This window comes from Dermacentor albipictus, chromosome 2, assembly GCF_038994185.2.
Source record: "Dermacentor albipictus isolate Rhodes 1998 colony chromosome 2, USDA_Dalb.pri_finalv2, whole genome shotgun sequence".
NCBI classification, from domain to species: domain Eukaryota; kingdom Metazoa; phylum Arthropoda; class Arachnida; order Ixodida; family Ixodidae; genus Dermacentor; species Dermacentor albipictus.
In genome coordinates this window covers 23,152,591-23,179,104 of record NC_091822.1, presented here as the reverse complement: position 1 = coordinate 23,179,104, position 26,514 = coordinate 23,152,591, and the positions used below count along the sequence as shown (strand labels likewise).

Below are 26,514 nucleotides of genomic sequence, written 5' to 3'. Positions count from 1 at the left end.
GCAGGCCTGCGCATCAAGAGTCAACAGAGGACCAACAGCTGGCATTACAATCTTTGACGACGCTAGGTGGAATACCAGCCCGGCGCCCCGTGTGTGGGTCTGGACTCCGATAAGTCATGGATGACTTAGCGAGAAACTGTTACGACGCAATTTCAGACCCTACAAAATCAGCCGATGTAATGGCGCACTGGACTATGACGTCTTGCCAGACGGCATCTCTGAATCAGAGCGGCGCCGCACACGACCTGAAGTCGTCAATGTGGTGCATCGTAAACCTTTCTACGACCGCTGACGAACTTAGGGACTTTCTTTCTTTGTTGCTTGGTTGTTGCGCTTTCTTTATGTGTAGTTGTCTTACCACTTTTGTCATTGTAGCATCGAGACGATGCTTTTTCAAGGGCCTTTCACCAGGCCGCGTTTTTACAATTGCTAGTAGGTACAGCGGGGCGTGGCTCTTTTCACGGCACTCGACGTTTCTGCGAAGGCGCGAGTAAGAGCGGGTGCGAGAGAGAAAATCTGGGGACCTTTGGTCCTTGAATATGTGAGTCTGCCTAGGCGCAACGGAGGAGGTTTCTTAACACGCGTTGTGTGCGTTTGTCCCCTAGGCATGCCGGCATTGCGGAGTGTGGTCCAGTTTGTTTACGCTCCACCGCTGGCTGCCCACGCGGTGAGGCAGTGGGCACGGACACCCCACTTCGTGATCGCTGTGTCCGAAGGGACAAGGTTCTGACTGGCGTTGTATAAGTCGCATGCAGCTTTTTTCATCGCAATGGCAGGTTAGGATTTTTACAAGCACTGCTCCAGGAGGACATATGTAACCGGCATATGGAAGCCTCAGGGCATCACCTGAGGTTATAATAAAGCAGGAGGCGCAGGATCTCCGCGGCACCCAACTGGTAGCGGGGGGATCAAAGCTGGAAGCAGGGTGGTCCATGGTTTGGGGCCGCGGAGGCCGAGGCGTGCCAGGAAGCGTTCGAATAAAAAATTGTTGGCATAAAAAACCACGAACCAGCCCGGGTTCTAGCTTTGATGTCCTGGCGGCGTCGCCAATATAGCGAAATAACGAAACGTTGTTTTAATAAGTAAAACGACAATTGAATAAATATAACTGCGTCGAGCTGCCAACTTGTGATGTTAAGTTCAGCACTCCCGCGCCCCGCGACTTCTGCTGGCACGCCTAGGGACAAGCGCATACAACACGCGCTAAGAAACCCCTCCGCAGTGCCTAGGCGGGGTCGTGTATTCAAAAAGCAAGTCTCCATATTTCCTCTCTCGCACCCGCTCTTACTAGCGCATGCGCGCCAACGTCCGTTGTCTTCGCATACGGTCGAACACCGTTCAACTGCGCCTGTAACAATTTTATTTTGCACGCGTGATTTGGTTATGTTGTGCATCTCTTCCAGCTTGGGCATTTTGCAACTAACAATGAATTTTAAACATAAATTGCAGACACACTTGACCAGTGAGAGCAGATTTCAACAACGGACGACTGTGCTCGCTGCAACGATAGAACCTTTTAGCGCGAAAACTTCAACGAGAGAGGACGAGGGAACGACATACACAGGAGCTGGACTTCCACCTAAAGGTTTATCTTTGGAAGATTTTTTATACGTGCAAGACCATGCGCATGATCCATAATACTGGCTCGTCGCAAAAAACTCCGAACATAGAAAAAAATGTCAGCCGCAGGCGAGGCCACTGCTATGGTTCTGCTTTCAGTGTTGCTTGTTTTTGAGGGGACAGGTTCAATAATAGAAGAGTAAACTATTTCAACACATACTATTGGCAGTGCCTAATTATGGACCGTTACAACAACATTGGAAGATTTTCTGTACAAACTGAGAGGACAGCTTACTACCCTCCGCACATGGTGCAACGGCTAATTGCGGGTAATAAAAAGGAGTGAGCTAGGACTGGACCACTGTCTTACCTGCGAGCTCACCAGTCCTTTGACGAGCACTGCAGAAGCTAGATGGAGCGCGTAGCGACCAGCGGCGAGCGCTAGCAGTGCATGCGCAGCAGCAAGGGCCAGCGCTAGCAGGGTGAGTGATAGGCGACGGGGCAGGCGGCTCACCACCGCGCAGCCGACCAGGTTGCAGCCCAGCTCGACGATGTGCAGCAGCGAGAAGTCCAGCTGTGGCCTGCTGCCAATTTCAGTGCTGGTCAGCGATGAGGTGTAGTAGGACATGCCCAGGGCGGCACCCTAGCAAAAACAATGGGGCACACGAAGCGCTTTGCTAAATTCTACGTCACCTCCCTAAGGCGTCAAATGGTGCCCGCGAAATGTGGCCCATTGAAGCGAGCTTTGCCAGAAACGATAAACGAGACACTAGCCATGCTTGTCATACAGCTCCCAAGAGTTCTAAAGAGTGGATTATCACGGCACGCATGCAGTTCCAAATCACGGGAAAGGGCGAACATCTCTCCTTTTCAATGAAACAAATAAAAGAAAGGTGCGATTCTGTCTAAACCACTTTGACACAGCAGCCATCTAGATGTTTTGTGCTGAATATTGCGGAAAGAACAGCCCTTGGTAGATTTGGCAGATGGCGAAGCTGTAGAGAGGCAAGTTTTCACAAACTTCAAAGCAGGAGGGGTCTCGCTGCTGGCGGTGCCTAGTGATGATTCATCATCTACGTTGACTGCGCATTGACTCAGATGTCTTGATCATAGGGCTGTTTTGGGGTTCCTATCTAGGTTTTGTTGCTGGACCATACGGTCACCTTTCACTGCCGCAGCCGTGCGGCACCTCCGCTGACCTCCAATGTGGAACCAGTGGAACACGACATGAGAGACAAAAATTACGCTTAGCTATTGCTAGAAATGCCACGCGTAAATGATTTATCTATTCGAGCGGGAGATTCGACGCAGTGTACATTACAGACGGGAACCTTTTCTATCCGACAGGGACATTACCACGTGTATGCACGGGTCTCGTCAAGCTGTTCTTGCCCATGCATATGTTCCTATTATATAGGGGAACTTGCGAACAGGTTTTCCTGTAAGAAATATCTCACGAAAAAATGTAGTGTCAACGCTAAAATTGTTAGTAAGAGCGACACGCTTGCGTTGATGCCCGCCCTTGGAAAGACGAGCGCTGTAGTCGAGAAAAAGCGTGTACCGTAGTAAACTTCAATGCTTGAACGAGCAGTAAGCGTGAGTCTATTCACAAATCATGAACGACCCTTGCGGCTGCCAACGTAATAATGAATTTCTACGATTTCTACGAACATACTTAACACTACCTACGTCACTCGCGCCGACGGGGGTGAGCGAACGGACGTGCTCTTGTGGGCCATTGGCTAGAGGCCACTACTGATAGCCGAGGATGGTGATTGGCTTATTTTTTTTTTGTCCTCTCACAGTGCAGTGAGAAGTTTTATTGCACAATTGTACAAGTTGAGCCAAGCGAAAAAAAACAAAGAAAAAGAACACGAAGACAAGAGAACGAAACGAAGACAGTGTTACTAACAACTATATGCGGTAACCATGTGCAATAAAAATTCAGTTGTTAGTATCGCTGTGTCTTAGTTTCCTCCTCTTGTCTTCGTGTGTTTTTTGCGATTTGCCTCAACTTATGCAGTACCAACTAGCCCACCAGTCAGTTCTCTTGAATTGTAGAAGGTGTGCGCTGCTGTTTAAGGCATTAACATTATTGTTGTGCTGTGAATTTCTCCTTAAAGTCTCAAAGGCTGTGTTTCTCAGTGCACGAAATAGCCTGATTTATCATACTCGTCATGAAACTCTATTGGGTGGCAGCAGATATAAGTGTGGTGTCTGGTTCTGAAAAAATTCAAATTTGGTACTGTTGTATCTTGAGCACTTCTACCACTTTTTTTTTTCTGGTTCGAGCTTTCCCTCGCTTATAGAGCGGCGGATGAGTGTTTTTTCAGACCTATTTTGAGGATCTAATTCTCCATGCCAGATGAAACAACGAAAGAAGGCCTAAACATTAGCAAGTAGAAAAGTTGGTGCTGTTACGCAATGTGCTATCGTCATCCGTGCTGTTAGCCTCAGCCTCCCATTATATTGCTCATGGTTGCAATTGAACATTCCGAACCGATGTAGTATCTGAGCCAATTATTATGCTAATCCTGCATCTTACCGTTTGATCGGACGTTTGTACGACGGATGGCAATCTTGACTATGATACGAAGCGGGACGGCAATATCATGACATATAAAAAAATAAATGATCGTACCACCATTGATAGGAAAATTACCTGGACTGCTCAGACAAGCGCGATGCTGTGAAATAAAATGTACCTCATCAAGGGAGCGAATAACAGTTGCATGGGTCTTCTTGCAGCCAATCGTGCCAAAGGAAAGAGATCGAATACTCTTCTCTGTTGGCAACAGCTTTTGAGCGGACGGCACCTGTCGGGTCGGTCTATATTTCGTCATTCTCATGAACGGGAAATATCGATGCCGGCATGAAGCGTCGTGTAATAGGCCAGCATGGTGTCCTCTTAAAGGGACTGCGATCCACTATACAGAATGTGACATGATGCCAACGTTTCACTGTTCCAAATTGTTAAAAGTCATTCGGTCCCTCGGTTAGACGAGTGGGCCCTAGGTTAACCCCCTTTACTGTCCTTCATTACATAACGAGGGTCTCGAATCCGGCAACATTGATGCCTTCAGGTAGCACGTGTGGGCTTATTGACCGGTTTCCTTCACCTAAAAAGATCACGTACTCATGACGTCTGCGCCGGAAAGGATGTTCCGTTGATACTGAAGTCGGCGTGTGTGCTGGGAGTTGCGGAAATTTATTAAATAATTACTTTCGGGAGAGTGTTTCCTAAACCGAGTGACTGAGCTTATAGCTAATCTCTAATAGCACAAGGACATGCTTCTGTTTGGTCTGTTGGAATGATTTCAAGAGGAAGGTAAAATGATACCCATGTCGAGGAATCGGCAATATTACAATTTAAAAGAAACAATATGTACCATTATTTGTAAAGACAATGGACGAACTGCATGAGCTTGAATGATTCCATCTAGATCGGTACATTCAGGTATTCATAATGCCAAAGTGCCGTCGCAAGCTTTAGACACAGAAAAATAGAGAGGCGCAGCATTGCGTGCATTTCTGGAAGAACAGCCTTGCAGTAGGCCCCTTGCTTATTAGCGTCGACGCGCGCTGTCTAAACGAATATAGATATAACGTACGGTGAAGTCATTGTTAATGGGCAGACAGTGGTAACTAAAGTATTTGTCTACCATAATAAAGAAAACGTTCGTCGCTTGCACTATTGGTACGAGGCAGCAGTCAACAGCGGAGCTTGTGATCACCTAGTTTTACGTGGTTTGCCTAAAAAGTTCGTAGGATTTGCGAAGTTATGGTACGCTTGGCTAAGTTGTTTCTATGTTTTGCGAGGTTATGCGAGGTTTTGCTAAGTTGTTGTCTTGGTGGGCTTGACGCTGGAAGTTTTGGAGCAGTCGCAGGCCGGTATCGCTTTCTCGGCGACATCAACCGTTCACGCACTGACTCTCTCGTTCCCTGGATTGAAACTCCGGATCCCAGACTCGGCGTCGCCTCTTCGCCGCAGCTTCGGCGCGGTGTTGCGGATCAACTCGGCGGTGACGCATCGCTTCTCGCTTTGCAGTAGGCGCTCTTCCTGGTAAGCCGCTTCTTCTTCGGGCACCTGGACTTTCGTTGCTCTTCCTGAGGCAGCAGCACTTGTGCACGAAGTAGAGGAGGCGAGAGGTGTGTCACCACGCCGGCTGTTCGGAGCTTTTACTTGCCTGTGACGTCACGCCTCTGCCTAAGCGCGTAGAGTGTGAGGAGGATACGTGGCTCGGTCCTAACGCAGGTGGTTGCTTGGCAACGTGAGGCGGCGCACTGCTGGGTTGAGTTTTCTGGCAACGCTCCACGGCGGAACTAAAAGTTTAAGCCGTTCCGCCGGTAAAACTATTTCTAGGACATAAGCCATTTGATATAGATCTGTTTGAGAAGAAATTTCTATCGTTGCTGCCCCAGTTCAACCAGGATGACTATAATTATACGTATGAAAGCATTGATATCAATCAAGTAACTGCTTGCACCGATTCTTTGGCGAAAGAAAACACGCCTGGCCCGCATAGGTCATCCGCGACACAAATAAAATTTATCAGTGTTCTCGTTGGCTCTTATCACCATTCAGGCGTACAGTGATGCTTTGGAAGTATGACACCTGCCTACCACAATGTACGAAAGGCGCAGTGCCCTTATATCCAAAAGCAATGGTAAGACTAAATTGCAAAACTTAAATGCATATGAGCGTGTTTGCTGATGCAATGTGGATTATACAACTTCTGCAAAGGTATAAACGCTTGCAATTCCAGATGAGATCTGCGATAGAGGATTATGAACCATGCGGCATCAGAGTCTTCTCTATTCAGTCCAGCATATATGTTGCGAGATCGATGCTATAGTGGGTAGCTGAGGGAATTGGGCAGGTAGCAGTGGTACTGCTAGATTTTGATATGGCGTTCGACAGCGTCAATCACTATTCCTGTGTTGTGTACTGGAACACATAAATATTGGATCCAGGCTCCTTAGAGGCGTCAGAATATGTTGTGCTAATCGCTCGACGAGACTGATAGTCAACAGTTAAACGGTTCTATTTTCTATTTGATCAGGCTTTTATCATAAGTGAGACAACGATTCCCTTGTCACTGTTTCCGTTCTGCCTTTAATAGAGCCATTTTGCATGCTCATTCAGAAAGAGCAAGATTTCGAACAGTTTAAATGGCCTTCGAATGAGATTCGAGCTTTTGCACATGCAGCCGACGTTGCCTTTTCTAGTACTGGTAAAATAGGTGTAAAGACTGCTGTTGCAGTTACAAACAATTTTTGTGCGGCTTCTGGTGCAAGCATTAACTTTGAATAAAGCTGAAGTTTTCAATTTGGGCCCTGGGCCTCAATGCCATCACATTATGCAAGCTCTTAATGGAAAAAAAGTATCTGCGCTATTTGCGTCGAAATGGCAATACTGACTGGCCGGGTGGAGTTGGAAAGATTATGGCGAGAGAATAAGCGAAATTATGGCGACAGAGGAATTTGTCAATGTACTGGCGCACAGAAGTGTGCAAATTGTACCTTAGTTTTCCGTCTCATGTATGTAGTGCAAGTACTGCACTGCTCATGTCTGCATTGCGGCACTGCATCGCGTATTGGCTATGTTTATTTGGAGCTCGAGTGGCAGATCGTTGCGGCGCGATAATTTGTTCCTCCTCCTTGAACGTGGTGACTTAGGATAAGTGCATCTCTTCGACAGTGAATTCGTTTCTCTCCGGTCTTTCTTTCAAGACAGTGACCATCCGTACTTATGTGATATGGTACAGCTCGGATTAGTTCATTACCTTCATAAGGAACTATGTCATCAGATGGAAAAGATGGCTCACATATTTCTAGGGGCTTACTGAACGAGGTCGGTGACTCAGACTGGAGTACATTTTCCCTATAAGTTGAAAAGCAATTTCTCCTGCACTGGCGGACTCATTTTTTTCCAGATCCCTTGTATCATGCACCTTATTTAGGTCATCCTTATAAGTATGTGCTTATACGGGAACCCAAAAGGTACGCACTTCCGGTAGCTAAAAGTTTTTCTTTATATAGCATTTGGAAACACTTGCTGTTAAAAGCTGATTGAACTCGAAGGGCTGCATTGTGCCACGGTCCCCGAACTGTTCACTCTGTCCACGTGGCAAGACCATAGACTACTGTTTTATAGGTTATATAGACTCTGTGTTTGTTAGAAATATATTTCTAAGTCTCTTACGGAGACCTAGAAAGGATATTGATATCATGCCACACTCAAACAGGGTTTCTAGCATTTAAGAGTATTGGTGGTCTTCTTTAAGGAATTTTCGCAGTACTGGGCCTATACAGCTTCTGGAAATCCAGACTGTGTGACAGGTATGCCGAAAACCCGCAATCTACAAGATCTATTCTGTCGTGAAAGTGCAGCGTATGTGAGAAGTGCGTACGCTGTGCAGGAACCTCCGCCTAATTAGATCCACTAGTTGTACGCACGTGTGTTTTAGCCCCAGTTTCTTGTTGGTAGCAATGTTCGCTCAGTAATTCATTTCCAGTTTGATTTTCCTTCCAATCAAGAAAATGATTTCGGCTTTGCGAAGCAATAAAGTACTCGGCCTGTCATCTCTAGGTCAGAGCACCTAATTGTAGTGTTGGTAGCTTTCTGTTTACTTTTCTTTCTTTATTGCATTTCAAGGCTCTGTTGCCTTCTTTGTTTAAATGGACCCTGAAATGGTTTTGACAATTTTGTACAGGCGTACTATATAAGGATTATATAAGGAATTATAAGGATGGACCCTTATAGTTAGGTGAGGGTTGAAGCGCTCCGCATAAAGCGGGTAATGCATTATCAGATTTTAAACATGTGCATCGCTACCTATCGCAGCGGCACCGCTACCCGGAGTTTTAAGCCACCCCCTCGCAATTGACGTCGGTTGGGCGAGCTATCTAATTGACTGCCAAGGCCATGTCATCAACAATTCTTCCAACTTATGGTGAAGAAATATTGTTCCTAATAGATGGAATGTTGTTTATTTCTTTCTACAAAAAAAGTAACAGAAAGATAGTACCGAACGACAATCTATCAGTACACTCAAGCACTTCCGGTACACAGCAAGTGTCGTCTGCTTGTGTTTCAACGTTCTCTTTGCTGGAGGAAGACAGCGTTCGAAACGGCTATGCTCACATCAGGCTACGCATGTTTGGTTTTTCGGGTCAACCACTTTCCTGGGACCGGCTCGAAACGATAACCACCAAGAAGTGCTCTGCACCTGTGGCGAGCAACTGCAGGTCAGTCGGACCATATTTAGGCGTGTTACAGCCAACTTTCCACATTCAAAACATGGCCCGCTGCTAAACCCTAGCGTTGAGAGGGGAGCAGTGCGGGCGAGCGCGCACTCGAGAATGGCTGCCTTAAGTACTCCGGCTGCGGCATTGAGCCCGTAACCAATTACAACCTCGCGACTAGAAGAAGAGATGGAATTCACTCCATATCGGGCGGGTGGTACAACCCCTCACCGCGACTGCAACAAGGCCACTACCATCAACAACGACATGCAAACCGCTACCCTAGTCGGCGAAACTAAAGCAGAGTCCGGATGGGAGCGCGTTGTTTCCCTGAAGGAAAATAAAAATCTCGCTCAGGAACGACGCCCAGCGCAAGGAAACGCATCGCCATCAGATCCGACTACCAACTCATCCAAACCCATGACGTATCATCGACGCCCACGACGCAAGCGTCTACCGCCGCTACCGAAAAGTGACCTGAAGATGGTCGTCAGACCCCGCCAAGGGCTACCACTCAAAATGTTAACGCTCAGACCCTGGCAAGAGCTGTCATGGAGGTACGCCAGGGCAGAACCACCGACAACAATTTATTCTAAGAATTAGGTCAGGTTCCAACATCGCCCTTTTATCCAGCCCGAATCGGGATACGGCCAAGGTCATGCAGGCCATTAAATCACTCAACATCAACGGACGACCATACCCTGTCAATGCGTACGTCAAGGCAGGAGGCGCCACGACGTGGGGAGTAATATACGGGATTGAAGCCCAGACGCCTTCTGACGTACAGTGATGGAATCTGTGTATTCGAAACCAGGGGCTGGAGTTGATCGACGCAAGAATGCAGGGCGACTCAGAAAGTGCTTTGCTAACTTTGCACGGCAGCCAAGTTCTAAGGTGTGTTTAATAATTCTGGGGAGATGAATTCTGCACCCCTACCGAAAGGCGGTGTAATTCTGCGGTATTTGTTACAGCGTGTTACACGGCATCGATGCATCTCCACAGCTCGATGTACAGGTGTGCCACAGCAGCTGGGTGCGAGAGCCTGGTGGTGGACACGCGTGCACCCCCAAATGCGCCATTTGTAGGGGAGATCATTGAATGGGTCACCGCACGTGTTCCAAAAAACATAAGCCAGTAAAACTGATATCAAGACCACGAACCGAAATTGCGGACCATATTTTCAAAGCACCACCGCAGACATCACTGCAACAAAGTAGCGCCTCCAGCGCTCAATCAGTAGCTCTGCCACAGTCAGCACAAAACATGCAACTAAAGTTCACAGAGATGCGAAAACTCAAGGGAATGGTAGAGGATATGCAAACAAAAGCCACAGAAGTACCCCGAAAGAGGGTCAGCCAAAGCCCAGGAGCTCCTACAAGGACACCGAAAGCCATATAGCACACTTACAGTGACGGTAACAACCATGGATAAAATAGAAAACAACACAAAGAGCGAAAATATTGAAATCTGGCAATAAAATTGCTGCACGCTTTGCAAGAAATTGGCTAACTTCACGCACTACAGAATTGGCACCACTCCTTACTGACCTTATCTGTATACAGGAAATAGGGAAACACAATAAAAAACTCAAAGGATGCGAGCTTCATGCTCACTCAGATTACCCTCAAGTAGTCACCTTTGCCAAGGAGGATGTCGCGACTGGCGTACATTATTTTTTTTGGAGGGGGGAGGACCTATTTAGCACCAGATAATGGCGATTTCGCTGCAGAAAAGGGGTAAACCTAATGAAATATTGTCAACTTTTGTCATTCTCCCAGAGACAAACACGTGGATTTCGAAGACGTGGTAGCCACCATGATGCGACTCGCTCCAGTTACGGACAAATGAGGAGACTCGAACGCACAACGCTCAAACTGGGGCTGCAGTGGAGGCAATCCCAAGGGCATTTTGTTAGTAGCCGTCGTAGAGCACTACGGGCCTTTCCGGCTAGCGCAACCGGACCTCCCAACGCGAATTGGAAACAGCGTGTCCAAGGGCACTTCCACCGACCTCACGTTCTCCAACAATGAAAGTGAGACGCGATGGACGAACCTAGGTGAAAAGCTTTAAAGCGGCCGCTATATTTTAAGCATATCTGTGAATGCAGTCAGGATTAGGAGAGCTAGCAGTAAGGTAAGGTTAACCGACTGGACCAAATTTTGTCAACAACAGAAAGCGATCGGCGTCATAAGAGGCATGGCAGAACGGGCCGAGTTGATCAAATATTCGTGCTGGGGTCACGAAAGCGAATTAATGACAACGGAAGCTGCAACTGTAGACCATCATCTCTTGCACCTCTGAAGCCCAGGGAGGGTTAACAAACATTTGGAAAAGGCAGAAGCTTAATCGCAGGCTCAGGATACAGATAGTTCAGCTGTCACAGGAAGCCAATGAATACACACAACATTTTGTCAACAACAGAAAACGATCGGCGTCATAAGAGAGAACATAAGGGAGAACGGGCCGAGGGGATCAGAGTTATTCGAGCTGGGGTCACGAATAACTCTGATCCACTTCGGGGCACTTTGACTACAAAGAAAACCTGGCATATTCTTCGAAGTATAATCGACCCGGGAGCAACAAAAACAGTCGAGAACTACACACTCAATCTGCTGGAAAACGAGTTTAAATGTCGGCAAGCAGACATAATAGACAGAATCAAACAGATATATGTAGGTACTGTTCCGACTGGGCAATCCACTAAACCAGTTTCGGAGGTCAGGACCAACCGGAACTGGACGCCCTTATGACCTTTGATGAGGCTTTTGCAGCGGCACATTCCTCTAGGAAAAACACAGCGCCAGGTGTAAGTCAGGGGAGGTAGTCTGTAAGAGTCCACCTAGTGGACATGTCCATTTCGTCTGCTGCTAAAGTGCTGATTGACTATGGCGCCTGGTTGCTGCAGACGCGCAGCCAGCCCAGCCAATCACAATTTCAATTGCAGACGAAATGGGCATGTCCACCAAGTGGACTCTCAGAGAATATCTACCGAGGCCACGAACTCAATGACTCGCAATCTAAGTGACGACACGCTAAAGAGCTTGACCAAGGGCTCTATAACGTAAAGCTATTTTAAACTTTTCTATTCCAATTCTGCAATCAGCCCTCCGCGATTGGTGAAGAACTTTTTTGGACCACACCCCATTTTGCCTGTCGGTCAGGCGATGTCACGAAAACAGCGATAGCTCCCCATGTGAAATGACGTTTACACAGTGATTATGCATGATTGGACCGAACAAAAGAAAAATAGTTATTTCTGATTCAACGCATTTTCGCTTAGACCTCGGCTATTGGTCAAAAGCTTTAGGGCTGCACCCACTTCACCTTCCTGTCACGCGACGTCACAAAACCGCGAAAACTCACCGCGTCAAAGTGAAGTGTACGCGTTAAAGATGCTTTAATAAGCCGAACGAAGCTGAACTTTTTTTGCCCCCTTCCGAAAGGAATAAAAGATGGCTGCCGCCGATCGCTGAGGCACTGGCTACTTGCACCTGCCGGAGAGCATTGGGTTTATTTGCGTGTAATAAAGCTTTTTCCGTGGTCATGAAACATCTGCGAGCAATTTTGGCAAGTTTACGACCTAGCTCTGCCAACTCATATGTACTGAAGATCCGTTTTAGTAGTATTTTCAACTTTCCGTTGCAAGCCGCCGCGATTTTCGACCAGCCAACGCAAGCAAATTAAGGGAAAACGGACCAATCGCAGACGCCGGCACCAACCTCTTCATTCGGTTAAGAATTTTCAGTGCACTTTCTCGGCCCCATCGAATCCCTCTCAACTTGAGCATGTTTCTCGCCTCTTGTCAGCCAAATAAATAAGACAAGTAGCTCAGTGTAGGCAATGTTATTCGTTTTTAAAGCAAACAAAAGTGACCTATAATAGATAAGAGCGTTTGATTGGTCTCTTCAGACCACCCTGAGGGCCACCACCTCATGCTTGCGTCGGCGGTTACTCAAAGCTCACTTCAGGAGAATGGCATAAAATATATTGGAATAGTTTTACATTTTGCACCCCACCTGTCGTTTTACACGACAGGGCCTGGACAGCTGACGGCGCCCTTCCAAAAGAATGGAAGGAAGCCAAAGTAATCCTCATTTCGAAACCGGACAAGCCCCGTAACATCAGCAACCTTCGTCCCATCTCCCTAATGTCGTGCGCAGGGAAACTCTTTGAAAAGGTTGTGGTCGTCTGGATCTCTTACCACATATAACTAAACAACATGTTCCCCTCCAAGATGTTCGGTTTCCAACCCTATGTGTCAGCGCAAGGCGTTGATTATTACTTTTTATTGGTTTTTATCTTCTCATAGCAATAACAGGAGTGGAGACATTTTGCACAACCTCACTCAAATTTAAACAGCAACAGGAGAAAGACTGGCGTCGAATTCAGACGAATACATACACAACCTGCACCGCCTACACCGAATACACCTCACGAAGTTCATTGACGAGTGCCCGTGGTGCAGACACACCCACACTAAAGCACATCAAATGGGAGTGCTCCAGGAGGCCTCCGCCCATGGAGAGCCCCATATTACACCAACTTCCACTAATGTGGAATAGGCAGTGGAAGGCATGGCTTGCGCACGAGGGTCGGGAGAGCCAATTGGCTCTTCTGGACCAAGCCTAGCGAGCCGCTCATATCAGTGGGGCCATAGAATAGGGGCCTCTACCATCGCACCTTATTTTATTTATTTGCAATAAAAGTTTTAACTCTTTCACTTTCTCTTTGTTGACGCACGCAGCGTGGTCAGTCCTGACCTTGAGCGTTCTTATTGCGAGTGCCGTAGATCCTCGTTCTTACGTTGTTGGCGGCAAATCTAGGATTCGGCGGCATATCAAGCTGCGACATGTCCCTCTGCAACGCAACATTCGAGCGGAGTAGCTGCAGCGCATAGGCCTTTCGATATGGCATCGCTACCAGCATTTACGCATGTGGGGCCGTCCCTTCACGCCGAAGGGTTACTACAACCACAATATAGAGAAAGCACGTGCAGTATTCGGGTAAAGCAGGAGTGCTGTTCAGCGTTGTTTGCGCGGGCGGCTACATGTAACGGTCACGCGGTGTGTTCAGAAAAGACACGTGGTTTGACGCCACGACGACATAGGAGAGTTATAGCCTTCAGGAGGTGGGGGAGCCGAGGCTGACGAGTAGCGCGTAAACGGGTTGACTGTGAGTCACAGTTTTCACCTTTCGGTTGGCGGAAGTAGTGCCGCGGCTTAAATGTAATCCCTCGCCGCTGGACCGCACCCATGCCGAGACATTCCGCAAACAGACCAGATGACCCAGCGTGCGTGGAAGTGTTTTCGTTGGGGTGGGGGGGGGGGGGGTGCTTTGTCTTGCGAGGTTGTGATACAAGGGAACCATTGTACTGCAAAGAATTTGTGGCAACGGCATTGACGTACTCAAACTCCGCACAGTGTCACTCTGAAGCCCTGTTTTGTGCACACTGCGGGCACCGCAGTGGTATTGGACAAACGATGGGGGGAGGGGCCTGTCGGTGATGCTTCTTGGTACGAGCAGGGGCGTTGGAGGGAGATTCGATGGAGATTCAGCTAAGACAACGAAGATCAAAATTGTAACATTATTGTAACTTTGGCTCGTTGTCTGTTGTCTGTGTAGATAGTTTCCATTCTATCGCTTGCCTATATTATCTTAATAAATATTTGAGCCATTGCAATAAGCGTCACAGCCTTTTCTACTGCAATGTGACTTCGCGACACCCACACCTTCACGTTTCGCTGACCGACATCAAGGCGAACATCAACTCCAGGCTAAACGCAATATCAGGCGGACTGGATGTTTTACCGGAAAACCGGACGCACAAACGTGTACTGCCTGCACGGTGCAGTCACCCATTGCCACAAATGTCAACCGGAAAAGCCTGTGGCTAATTTGGCAGTAACCAAGTGTATTTTACATTGCAGCTGGCGTACGGCGACAGTTCAGCGGGAACACAGACTTAGGGCCGTATAACCTAAAACCATTCCAAAATGTTTTTTTTTTCAATCTCTTGACGTAAAAGTTGCGTAACCGCCGACGCAAGCACCGCGCGGCCACCCGCAGGGTTGCCTGAAGAAACCAATCAAATGCTCCCCTCAGTTCATAAGAGGTCACTTTTGTTTGCTTGAAAAACGAATAGCATTGCCTGCACTGAGCGGCTCCTCTTATCTAATTGGCCCACAAGAGCCTAGGGGCATGCTCAAGTGGAGAGGGATTCGATGGGATCGAGGAAGTGCACTGACAATTGATAACCGAATGAAGAGGATGGTGCCGGCGTCTGCGATTGATCCGTTTTCACTTACTTTGCTTGCGGTGGCTGGCCGAAAATCGCGGCGGCATGCAACGAAAGCTTAAGAATGGAGCTAAAACGGATCCTAAGCAAGGAATAGTTGGCAGAACGAGGTCGTAAACGTGCCGAACGTTCTCGAGAACGTTACGCGGCCACGCAAAAAGTTTTATTGCACGCAAATAAAATATTGCACGCGGAAGGGGCGAGTATCCAGTTCGGAGCTATCGGCGGCAGCCATCGTTATTCTTTTCGGAATGGGGCAGCCGGCGCCTATTCAGAAGAAAATTCAGTTTTGTTCGGCATATTAATGCATCTGTAATGCGTATGTGTCACTTTGACGCGGTATGTTTTTGCGGTTTTCTGACGTCGCGTGAGAGGCACGCGAAATGGGTGCAGCCCGAAAACGTTTGACCAATGGTCGAGGGCTAATGGCGAAAAGGCATCGAATTAGAAATAACTATTTTCCTTTTGTTCGGTCACATTATGCATAATCAGTGTGTACATGTCATGTCAGATGGGGAGCTATCGCGCTTTTCGTGACTTCGCGTCACAGACCGGTGAAGTGGGGGTGGTCCAAAAAAGTTTTTTAACCAATCGCGGCTGGCTGATTGCAGAAATGAAATGGGAAAGTTTGGAATAGTTTTACGTTATAGCGCGCTTAAACGTTTTCCTGTTACACTGCAGTCCCTGCCACGGATGAAATGCTGTGAAGGGCCGATTCGTCCGGTAAAGACGGCTGCTATCTCATCATCTTCAGGCGTCGTTCGAGTGGCTATTGGGCGCAGGCGTGTTCCATAGAGAAGTTGGCTACGACAGCGGTGCCCCGCCAGCGTCCTTAAGGAGGATGACAGCCAGCTGCCTCTACAGTTCGGCGACAGTGCACAGGGAACACGGACTTGCTCTTCTTCCTGTTACACTGCAGGTGAGGCTACTTGCTATCCTCAAACAAGTCTTTAATATCCTTGCACTGCTGCCGAACACACCGTGCGCCATCAGTGTTGCCCTTGTTTCCCTTTGAACGAGAGCCTACTGCGTGCTGTCCTTGTTTCCTTACCACACTTGGCTTATTTGACCACTTTCGACCTAGTTATGACTAAGGACGCCAAAGATTTTTTAAAGGGCCTCGATGACTTGAAGCGCCAACTTCGAGCTGACCTCGGCTATGAAGGAAAGTGTTAGATTCTGCAGTGACACATGTGACCGTGCAAATGATATTAAGAAAGAGTTCAAGGAACTGCGAAAAGAATCTCACGGGTTAATGAAAAGAAATGAATAACTTACAGCTGAGAATCGCGAATTGAGCAACATAGTTGAAGAGCTGGAAAAGCATCATCGATCTAACAATCTAGAAAACAAAGGTGTGCCAGTAGAAGGAGATGCTACAGAGGTCGTTAAGAAAACTGGCGGCTTCTTGAGTGAGCCACTCATAGACACAGATATTGACGTTTGTCACCGCGTCCCTGTATACAACTCAGATGATAAATACATAGTGGTTCATTTTGTCCAGCGTACCAAGCGAAATGCAATCCTGCAAAAAGGGAAGAAACAAAGGATCACTACGAAAGACCTTCACTACGGAGGAGAAGCTTCTCCGGTATATGTGAATAAACATTTCAACATTTTAAACAAAAGGCTTCTGGGGGCTGCGATCGCCAAGAAAAAGTCTGTAGGATGGAAGTTGTTGTGGTGCTCGGGAGGGAGAATCCTTGCTCGAAGAGACGAGGGAACCGATGCTATCAGGATTCCTAGACAGTCTGATCTGGAGAACATAAACTAACGATAATGGTGCACCTGCTCGATAGGCTTCAGAAAAATGATGGAAGGTCGGATTATTTGCCAAACTTTTAACCAATAGCACAGGTTAAATAAAATGCAATTTTATGACATACATATAAACATGCTAAGCATAAAAAACAAAGTGCACAGCCTTGAAATACTTCATCAGTTCCTGAACATTAAGTTTTTTTAATAGTATTAACAGAAACTAGGGTAACACACGGTGGCATAGCAGTTGTTGTAAAGGAAAGCGTACAGTAATAAGTGCTGAGCGACCTGACTACTTGTCGATGCGATCAAGATATTGAAAGCCTCTTTGTCAAACTGTCGAACGTCACTGTTGGAGCAATATACAGACCGCCCGCATGCAAATCGATGGAGTTTATCGACTTCATCGACAGTGCTCTTTGCACTTTACAGACTGTAACAAAATCATTTATGCTTCTTGGTGACGTCAATATAGACACCAAATGAGATAGTCCATGTGCAAGAGACCCTTTCATATCGTACTACATTCCTATGCCTGTTGTAATTTGATATCAGTGCCGACCAGAGTCACAGTACCTACTGCGACGTGTCTTGACGTGTGTGCCACCAACATGAATGCTACAAATGTTACGGCCGGCGTTCTCACATATGATATCGGCGATCATTTGCGAGTGTTCTGCTTGGTCTTTTCTTCTGAGAAAAATAAGGTTTTTCTTCAAGAAAAAAATTTGTATCGAGCAATAACTGATGAAACCTTGATTACGTTTTATAACTATATAGCAGAAGAGAACTGGGATGATGTGTTGAAGCAGCGCAGCGCCACACTTACTGTCACCATATAAGTGATAATGTAGCAATACATACATCCACGCCATTATTAATATATGCGGACTATACTAGTGTTTTTCTTCATCGGAGAAACCGTGCAATGTTTAGAGACCTCTGTTAATCACTAATTATTAAGCTTATCTACATGGCTTCATAGAAATCGCTTAAGTATAAGTAAGTAAATAAATAAATAAATAAATAAATAAATAAATAAATAAATAAATAAATAACGTCATTTTAAGCCAATTCATAAACGTGACAGCTACCCGGTTAACATTAGGTTTGAAGGACGCTTGCTGGTACAGGTTACTGAAGAAGAGCTTTAGGTGTCTCTTTTGCCCCAACCTCTCATGGAATACTCGCTTTTTTCAACTAAAACCAAGCCTGTCTCGAACCATTGGTTGCATTTACAAAGTACACCATCTAATACCCAAACATTTAAAGCAGGCACTACACTACTCACTGGATTACTCTAGAATGAGCTATGGAATCTTGACTTGGGGAACAACAACAACTACTAACTACTAGAAACTTAATGCATTACAAGAGCAAATATTGCGCATACTGGAAGATTTTAAAGGCAACAAGCAGTCATCAGAACATAGCAGTTATTTACCAAATATAAGATGTTGAAGGCTGAACAGCTGTACTTCTTTAAGCAATTTCAATGGATTCATAAATACAAGTTACATATTTCCACAGTGCCCAGCTCAAGTTCATACTGTAGCCGAAACCCAAAACGAAATATGCTGCAAGTTAGAACCAACTACGGTAGGCAAGCATTACCTTTTGAAATAACCAATGCTCTGAACAAAAAAGATATGCAGGTAGACATTAATAAAGGAGCACATATATTTAAGAAATACTCTAGGAAGTTTCTTGTGAAGTGTTTTCATTACTGTAAATTACCTCAAAAAGTGCGCTTTGTTCTCCCTTGCCATGGCCTTCTCAGCTACTGCAATTTTGATACGCAGCTGCGAAATTGTGCTTGGTTTTTGTGTCTTGGTTTTTGTGATGAGTGTCATGGCAATGAATGACGGTGTTGAACGTGCTGGCTGGTAACTGAATTGCTGTGCTCTGTATCTATGTTGCAGATATTATGTTGCGTTAGTTAATATTTTGTGCCAATTATTTGCTGCGATGTCTTCATATCCCAGCAGTGACTAGTCCCCTTTTAATATTGATTACGGTCTGAGCCTATGAGGTTTGTCAGACTGAACTTTGTTGTTGCATTTTGTCAGTGTATATTGTGAAAGGGGGTCGGGGCCCTTGTCAGGTGCTCTGTCGTCTTTAGCCTCGGTCCCCTTTTAGGCTGTTTCTCTGAAAACAATAATGAAATAAATAAAAAGAATGAAATACGTAAGAGAAGTTGATGTTCTAAAAAGAATTTGTAGAGCCTGCTTGGACCGCAACGGTGCTTAAAGTGAGGCTTAACTTGATCCCCGTTTTAGGCACTTGGAATCCGAACGTTCATCGCCTGAATATCCGGCGTCTGCTGATGACATCAATAAAAGTGTTTGATCATGGTGGCCTAAGTTATCGTCGACCCGTTCTCGTAGACCGCATATGACGAGGACAATGTGAAGACGATGGTGATGGAAACGGCTCTCTTACGACGGAATCATGACAGAAATGACATGACAATCAACTGAGATAAGTTTGAGTGAGTGTGACGAAGATAACATGGCAATGGCTGCTCGCCTACGTTTTCTTTTCAATTCATTTTCTCCATTGAAGATACTCCTCTGACAACTCGCTTTAGAATTGTGCAGATTCCTAGAGCACATTATGGAAGGGTGGGTCAAGACGCGTTAAAAAATGGAGAATAACGAAAAACAAAACGAAAAGAACCTAACAGCAGTCTAGGAGCGTGCTGCTGAATTGACTATGCGTCCAATGGCAAGTTGTGGAAACTGCCAACTGAATTAGCTCTTGCGAAAAGAAAATTGCACCGGTAGTTTTATTTCAGCTCACGTTTACGCCACAAACAGGTTTGATGGTAAACCCAGCTGAGTGTGTAATGAGGAAAACTTAATGCACAGCTTTACTCCAGTTATTTCGTTCTACATGGTCATCTTAAAATTCAGAAAGCTCTAACTATAGTTTTTATGATGATTTCCTTCAACTTGTAAATTTCTTGCGCCAATATAAAAGATTGTGCCGTTAAGTTTCTAACTAAGAAGTTCATGAAGGAAATCAGGAATTACTGAAAAGATCGTTGCGGTTTTTGAGACAAGTGATGTTCGCCTGGGCAGATAATTCACCTGTAGTCTGTAGTAACGTAATTCCAGTAAAGTTTGCAGGTTTTTTTACAAGTCTTCAAAGTAAAAGCCATAGCACAGTCTACTGGTTCGCAGGAAATTAGTGGAAGCCATTCCACTTTGCATTTGCAAGCAATAACCAGCATGTAAAGTTTTACTTTGCCGAAGCGAGGAGTGAGACTCGGGTAGTTGGTATTCCATGCTGGAGTGAGTAGGGCAAGAGTGGACACAGGACACAAAAAGGCGACAAAGACAAGCGCAAACTTCCAACTTTGCCACTTTCGAAACCTTGCAAACCACTTTGCTAGCACCTCGCTCCAGGATACTGCCCATGCTCTTACTGCTGAGAAAATCGTAGCAAGTTTGCTGCCTCACGAGAAGACAAGTTACATGCTTAGTGGGCGACTTTCTTCGAGCGATGAGACAGCTCATAGACTGGTGGACCTGCCGCCACTTGCCACTCACGTTGATTACCACTCACGTTGACTACCACGCACGTTGACTACCATTCTACATACACTACTGTCTTCGTTTTTCTTCTTCGTGAGCTCTTCAGAGCCGTGTTTTAAACTTCGCAGAGTTTCATCGCGTGCCTGTAAGATAACTAAATTTCGATAAGTGTCATCGCTAAACTTCAGCTCTGACTTGTTTCACAGCACTTACTTAAGCAAGGGCGCAAGCAAGCAGTGGACATGTCAATTTCAACTAGCCTCAAATGGATTAATCCAAAGCGGAAAGCAGGTTTACAGGTATAGGAACAAAGTGCCGATAAGCACGCGAATTATAAAAAATGGGGCCTCGAATCAAGGTATGGCAACACGTTTATTGCAGCTTGAGCCGTAAAACGTCGACCTAAACGGAGCTATTTAAACGCTGTGAACTCGAACATCGCGTTCTATTTGTATTCTTGACGACAGTGCGAACTTTTGAATTTCAATCGCTTGCCTAACAAAAGTGACCTTTTCCACACGTGTGCAGTTTCTTTTCGTGTATGTACACTGTTCTTGTAGAAGATTTGTTGTTTTAGTATGTTTTGCGCTTATAGGAGGCCAACAAAGGGACTGGCCGAAGAGTGGCCCATTGAGGCTTACGTGAAACCACATGAAGATTGTGTAGGAACGCAGTTTCCACGACTGGAAGACGTGCTGTTGCGGAGCCGCAACGCCTTCCTCGCAGCCCAGTCCTTGCACGAGCAGCTGCACCTTTCCACGGGGCAGCCCGTTGAAGCGAGCCGTGCGGCGAACAGCGGCGCGGGCATCCTCGAGGCGCCCGTGGCTCAGCAGCCAGCGGGGCGACTCTGGCAGCAGGCCCGTGCAGGCGAACACGATGGCCGCATAGACGAGCATGAGTGCATGTAAGCTGCGCCACGTGGACAGCGTCGGGGTGAGCCAGGCGGCGCAGATGGCGCCCAGCGAGAAGCCGAGCGAGACGGCCGCGCTGTCCGCGCAGCGCAGCGCCGGCACCAGCGACTCTACCAGCAGCACGTCCAGGGAGGGCGCCGACGCGGCGCCCAGCGAGGTGACCAGCCGGGCGAATGCGTACACGGCGGCGCTGGGAGCGGCCGCCGCGGCCAGGCTACCGGCGGCGTGCACTCCGGCGCCCCAGAGGAGCGCGACGCGCCGACCGCATCGGTCGGCGACGCGGCCGAAAGCGAGCGCGCCCAGCGCCAGTCCCACCATCGCCAGGCACTGGCACGAAGCTGCCAACCAGCGCCGGTCGCATACCAGCTGAAACTCGTTCACCGCCGTGTGGGCACCGTATACGACCGAATACTCAAACTCCACCCGGTTGCAGCCACCCCGCCGCAGGACTTCGCAGGGATCGTCCGACGAGTTGTTTCCACATCGGAAGGACAAACCCCCGGGCAAGACGAATGCCGATCCAACTGTGTTGAGCGCCAGGAAGAAGTTGCTGCAGGCCACCAGGAAGGCGAGCAGCCGTTGCATCGGCGCCAGACGCCACTCGGGGATGGCGCAGGCCGACATGTCGCTTCGTCTGTGCGAGTGAACAGCGGTGGCTGCAGGACGCCGATGCAGCATTCGGGCACCACTTTTCTTCTTTAGCATTTTGCCTTAGGCAACTCTTGCACTCAGCGCGTGCTTTTGTAAAGGCCTTTAAGGAAAGCGTCACTAAACAAATTCGCAATTGCGATTGCACCTTCGTCCAAAGGCAGGCCTTTTGTTCGGCGGCAGCGAAGCGGACACCTTCGGATTCCTTTCGTGGAACGGCTCGGATATACAATGACTTCTGTTCGAGAGAATCTTGTTGCGCGCGTTGCATTCAGAAACGCGCATTAGAATATGTATCATAGGAGCTCTACCAACAGTCTTAATTGAACAGTTCCACAGAGTTATTACTACTGTGTGTTTAAAAAAAATTCGTTCGAAATTTATTATTAATAGGAAAGATTTCCTCAGTATTGCTTATACCATACAGGCATTCATTCTACACACGTGCTAGAAATTGAGATGTATTTTTAAAATACACTAGCATTTTAGACGAAAGACTCGGCGCTAATGCTAGCTGTGTTAAGCCCATCACAATAAGAACTCGAAAGTTGTTGGGCAAGACCCTGAAGCTGCCAATTTCTCTGATGTAGTTACTTGGGGCATATTTCCCACAGGAAACGGAAATGCTGAAGAGCGCTACTGTAGCGCCCCTAGTTGCATGACGATGGACGTCTTACTGTCGGACAAACATAAAGCAAAGTATCAGCAGGGAAGCTAGCGAACTATGAAGAAGCGGGTGGAAAGACCGACAGATGAGAACATTTTTTACCGATTTCCAACAGTCATCACACCCATTGAAATTCTATCCAGAAGTTGTCGCATACCAGTTTTGGTTGTTTGAACAAAGTTAATATTTAATTCAATTGAATTGAATCTTGAGCTTTCAAATATCAGTACTTCGCAAAATTCATGTGTGTCAGTGTAATAGTTTAAAGCAACCATTTATAATGAAGTTTCAGGTCACAGTACCACGAGCGGTGCTCTCATATTTCATGCCGTTTCATCTAATTGACAGAATAACACATGACTGTTAACGTGCCTGTCAATCTAGGAAGCTGTAAGAAATTTACTTGTAGCACTTGTGGTCTTTCGTGCACGAGGGTGACAGCTGGTCTAAAATAAAGACTATTACCGAAGGGGCTGTTTTAATAAATATTGTTCTTTTGGTGTACTTCTCTCCAGTGACAGCTACTAGAGTGCAAGATAACGAATAATTTGAAGGGTTGCTTGCAATTTTCGCGTCTTGGAACTTTCACATAACGAGAAAACAGTCTAGTTGTGTCAAGAACTTGTTACGCTTAACGTTATTTGCGCGCAGTGTCTTTCATGGTGCTCTTTTTAAGGCTAACCAATCTGCAAATCCTCGCGGATTTTCTTGGGTGTAGCTGCTAATAGCTTCAAAGGAAGTGACTTAGGTTCTCCATGGTAGGATCGAGCCTCTGTCCCCCAAGACAGCAGCCCGATACTCCAACCATTAGCCCGCAACTTAGCCCGCAGTGCATTTGCATCGAGTGTGATATTTCGGTTCAAGTGGCTTTCCTTAAACACGCACACCCTCATCAATAAAGAAAAAAAAATAGCAAAAATTGACACTTCAAACATGCAAGTTCATCTAATACGGCGAGTGAGTGTGGCAGCTCAGGATAAGCTCTGTATGGCAGAATCGCACTTGCCCTGACAACAAGTACAGTTTTGAGATGATCGTCGAGCGCGTCACAATGCTGAATTGGCACGGGTGCGTGACAGCAGATGCGGGAGGGCTGTGCTTAGGCCTTCGGTACGACCGTGCGCTGACATTGCCATAGTGTGAAAATGAACGCAGGCTTCAGCAAGCATTTTCGCTCTATGCAGATTTCCGCAAGGTGCGTTAGACCTGCCGCGATGTTTAATATTTACTAATCCTTATTCTTTTATGTCGCAAGAAAACTAACAATAACCAATTGAGCGTGTTGAAAGTTCTCCTTTTACTTTCGTGCTCGGAGGCCACGTTTGGCAGAAGTTAAGTATGAGCATATAAAAGTCATATAATCTCTCTTATGTATGCATGAACGTTATGCCTCTTGGAACGGATGTACTCAGCCAATTTCGTTCACTTTCAAGAAAAGTAGGGACCGGTTAAACTTGTATCTAAGTCTGATGTTCATAACTGTGTTATCTCCAACAGCATTGTAATAAAGAGAATAGAGCTTCTAAAACATATAAGGTGTTCGAGATATTATACACCAAGTTAAGAAAAGGTCAGGTCTGTGAAAAACATGACAAAGACGGCGGAAACCAATCCTGTTTCTTTACTCTTGCTGCGATTTGTACGACACACACAAACGGAAACAAAGCGGTGGGGCAACATATTTTCTGTGCTGTACGTAGCCCAAGAGCAACGAGTCGCGGCTAGCCTGATACATTCCTCTGTTGCAGTGTTTTCACGTAATGCTGCCACGGCTGCTCCGTGATACCCTGTAGTTATTCTGTTAACATGTTTCCATTTATCTCTCAGCCTGCGAGAATTTTGAGGAGGTGTGGAAAGCATCGGGAGAGTTTGCCTGCGCCTGCCGGGAATCTGCTTTAAACTATTTGCTGCCCTGTGTAAAAAAAGAAAAAAAAAATCTTTCGAGGACAGCAAATTTCGGGGTCCAGCTGCATCTAATTTATTTTATTTATTTATGCATACTGCAGCCCGTTCGGGCTATGGCAGGAGTGGGTGGACATGCGAGTAAAAATAATTATGATATGCAGATCGAGACCAAGGGACTTCTCGATTTCTCGATTGCCCTTCCTCGATTTGTAGAGGCAGGGCAAGAAACGAAGCTTGCACAACGCTGCATGAAAACCGCTTCACGGCATGTGTCACACAGGTTGTGTATAAGTTCCCTCTCACATGCGAGAGTTTACATAGGCCGAACCGGTCGGTGTATTAGTGGCACCTGCGTGGGCACCACACATCCCTGGGGCCAAATGATGGTGCAAACGTGCCTCGCCATTGCAATAAATGTTCAGCAATGTAAATATTCTTGGTAGGGGCAAGGGCAAAGAAGAGCGAAAAATCCTGGAAGCCCTCTACATCAGTTCATTAGGTGACGGCTGCATTATTACAACCTCGGCGCTATTACTTGAAAAAGAATTTGCTTATTGAGGTCGGTCACGATGGATGCGATATCTTCTCATTTCATGCCCTGTGATTAGTGATGCTGTTGTTACGCATGCTCTGCTGGCCGTGCTGGGATTATGCGATTCCTAATAAAGCTCAGTTTATAGTCGAGTCATTGTGGTGTAAACCCCTCCTCTTGTCTTTTGTGACTGGTTCTTTTTCTTCAACTATGTACTAACTGGCGCTGATTTCAACCCTTCTCCTTTTTTAAAGTATGGTCAAATTGCACGTGAAGAGAAGCGCGCGCAACAGAATTTTTCCTTTCGCAGGTAGCCGATCGAGAAGAGCTCGTAGAAGGTTAACTTGACGTGCGCGTGATCGAAGCCGATGTACAGGTCGGTACACGTCGCGTGGCTCCGCGCAGCGCCAGCCACGGTACGCGGGGGAAAGCGAGCGGCGCAGGCGGCGCATGCCGTTGGCTACCAACCGGGTCCGTCGCTCTGCTAGCGCGCGGCCGCCCTGCGGCAGCCATCCGCCGCCAGTGGGATCGGCTTCAGGGAGAAACATTCAATTCCGTGCACTGCCATCCGTGAGACGTAGAAAGCCCATAAGTGCGCTCGCTTCAATTGCGGTTGCGTAGAATGCGAATAATCACAGGCAAAACGGCAGAACTATGTTTCGGAGAACTGTATTTTTGAACCCACGAAAGAACGACGCTGTGCTGCGTCTCGCGCGAGCATTCCGCGGTCGAAACACATTCACAACACCGTCAGTAACTGCAAATAATCCGGTATACATTTGCTCATATACGTTAGTATCACACCCTCACTATCGTTTTCGAATAAAGGAGCGATGTTTTTGAATGACAATATATGCATGTTCACGTTTCCTGATCCACCGATGGTAGTATTTTCCAGTCACTCAACAGACTGAGCGCGTCGTAGCCAGGCATCAGTGAATTATCCCACGCACAACAGTGAGGGAAACAAAGTGCGGTGTCATTCGTTTCGTTGAGCCAATAGCCATGCTCTGTGCACGAGGTGAACGTGATTCGATCTGTCGTGGCGATAACGTCCCAACGCAAAGCTTACTCCATAAAAACCGCCCTTCATGTCACTCATAATGTTTTGAAAGCTGGATAATGTCTATGCTTTTACATCCACATCAAGTAAAGATCAACCTTGCTCCTTTAGATCGTGGCCGCCGCTCGAGACGTGTGGTCACCCAAGCCGCGCGCACGTGGGGGGCAGCAGACTACGGGCGGCGTCCCTGCGATGTTTCGCGCATGCGCTTGGTTTTCGCCGCTTCCCGTGAGTGGCACTGCGCGGAACCACGCGCTCGCGTGTTCCCTCTATCAGTGAACTAATCTGTACATCGAAAAACTTACTAGGCTTAGAAATCAACACTGTTTGGCAATCTATTATTGATGATTGGAATGCGCTTAAAAATGTTTTAGGGCAGGTATAC

General features: G+C 46.9%; 1 protein-coding gene across 1 annotated transcript in view; it reads right to left on the bottom strand.

Annotated features, from left to right (window-relative positions):
* The window catches only part of LOC135897937 (solute carrier family 22 member 16-like), a 46,256-nt gene extending 23,818 nt beyond the window's left edge, over nucleotides 1-22,438 (bottom strand). The window contains exons 1-2 of the mRNA XM_065426641.2: nucleotides 21,045-22,438; nucleotides 1,931-2,203 (exon numbers count right to left, since the gene is read on the bottom strand). Coding sequence (XP_065282713.1) covers nucleotides 1,931-2,203; nucleotides 21,045-22,019 — 1,248 coding nt within the window. The 5' untranslated portion in view covers nucleotides 22,020-22,438. The remainder of the gene's footprint in view (nucleotides 1-1,930; nucleotides 2,204-21,044) is intronic.
* Between the last annotated feature and the right edge of the window lie 4,076 nt (nucleotides 22,439-26,514).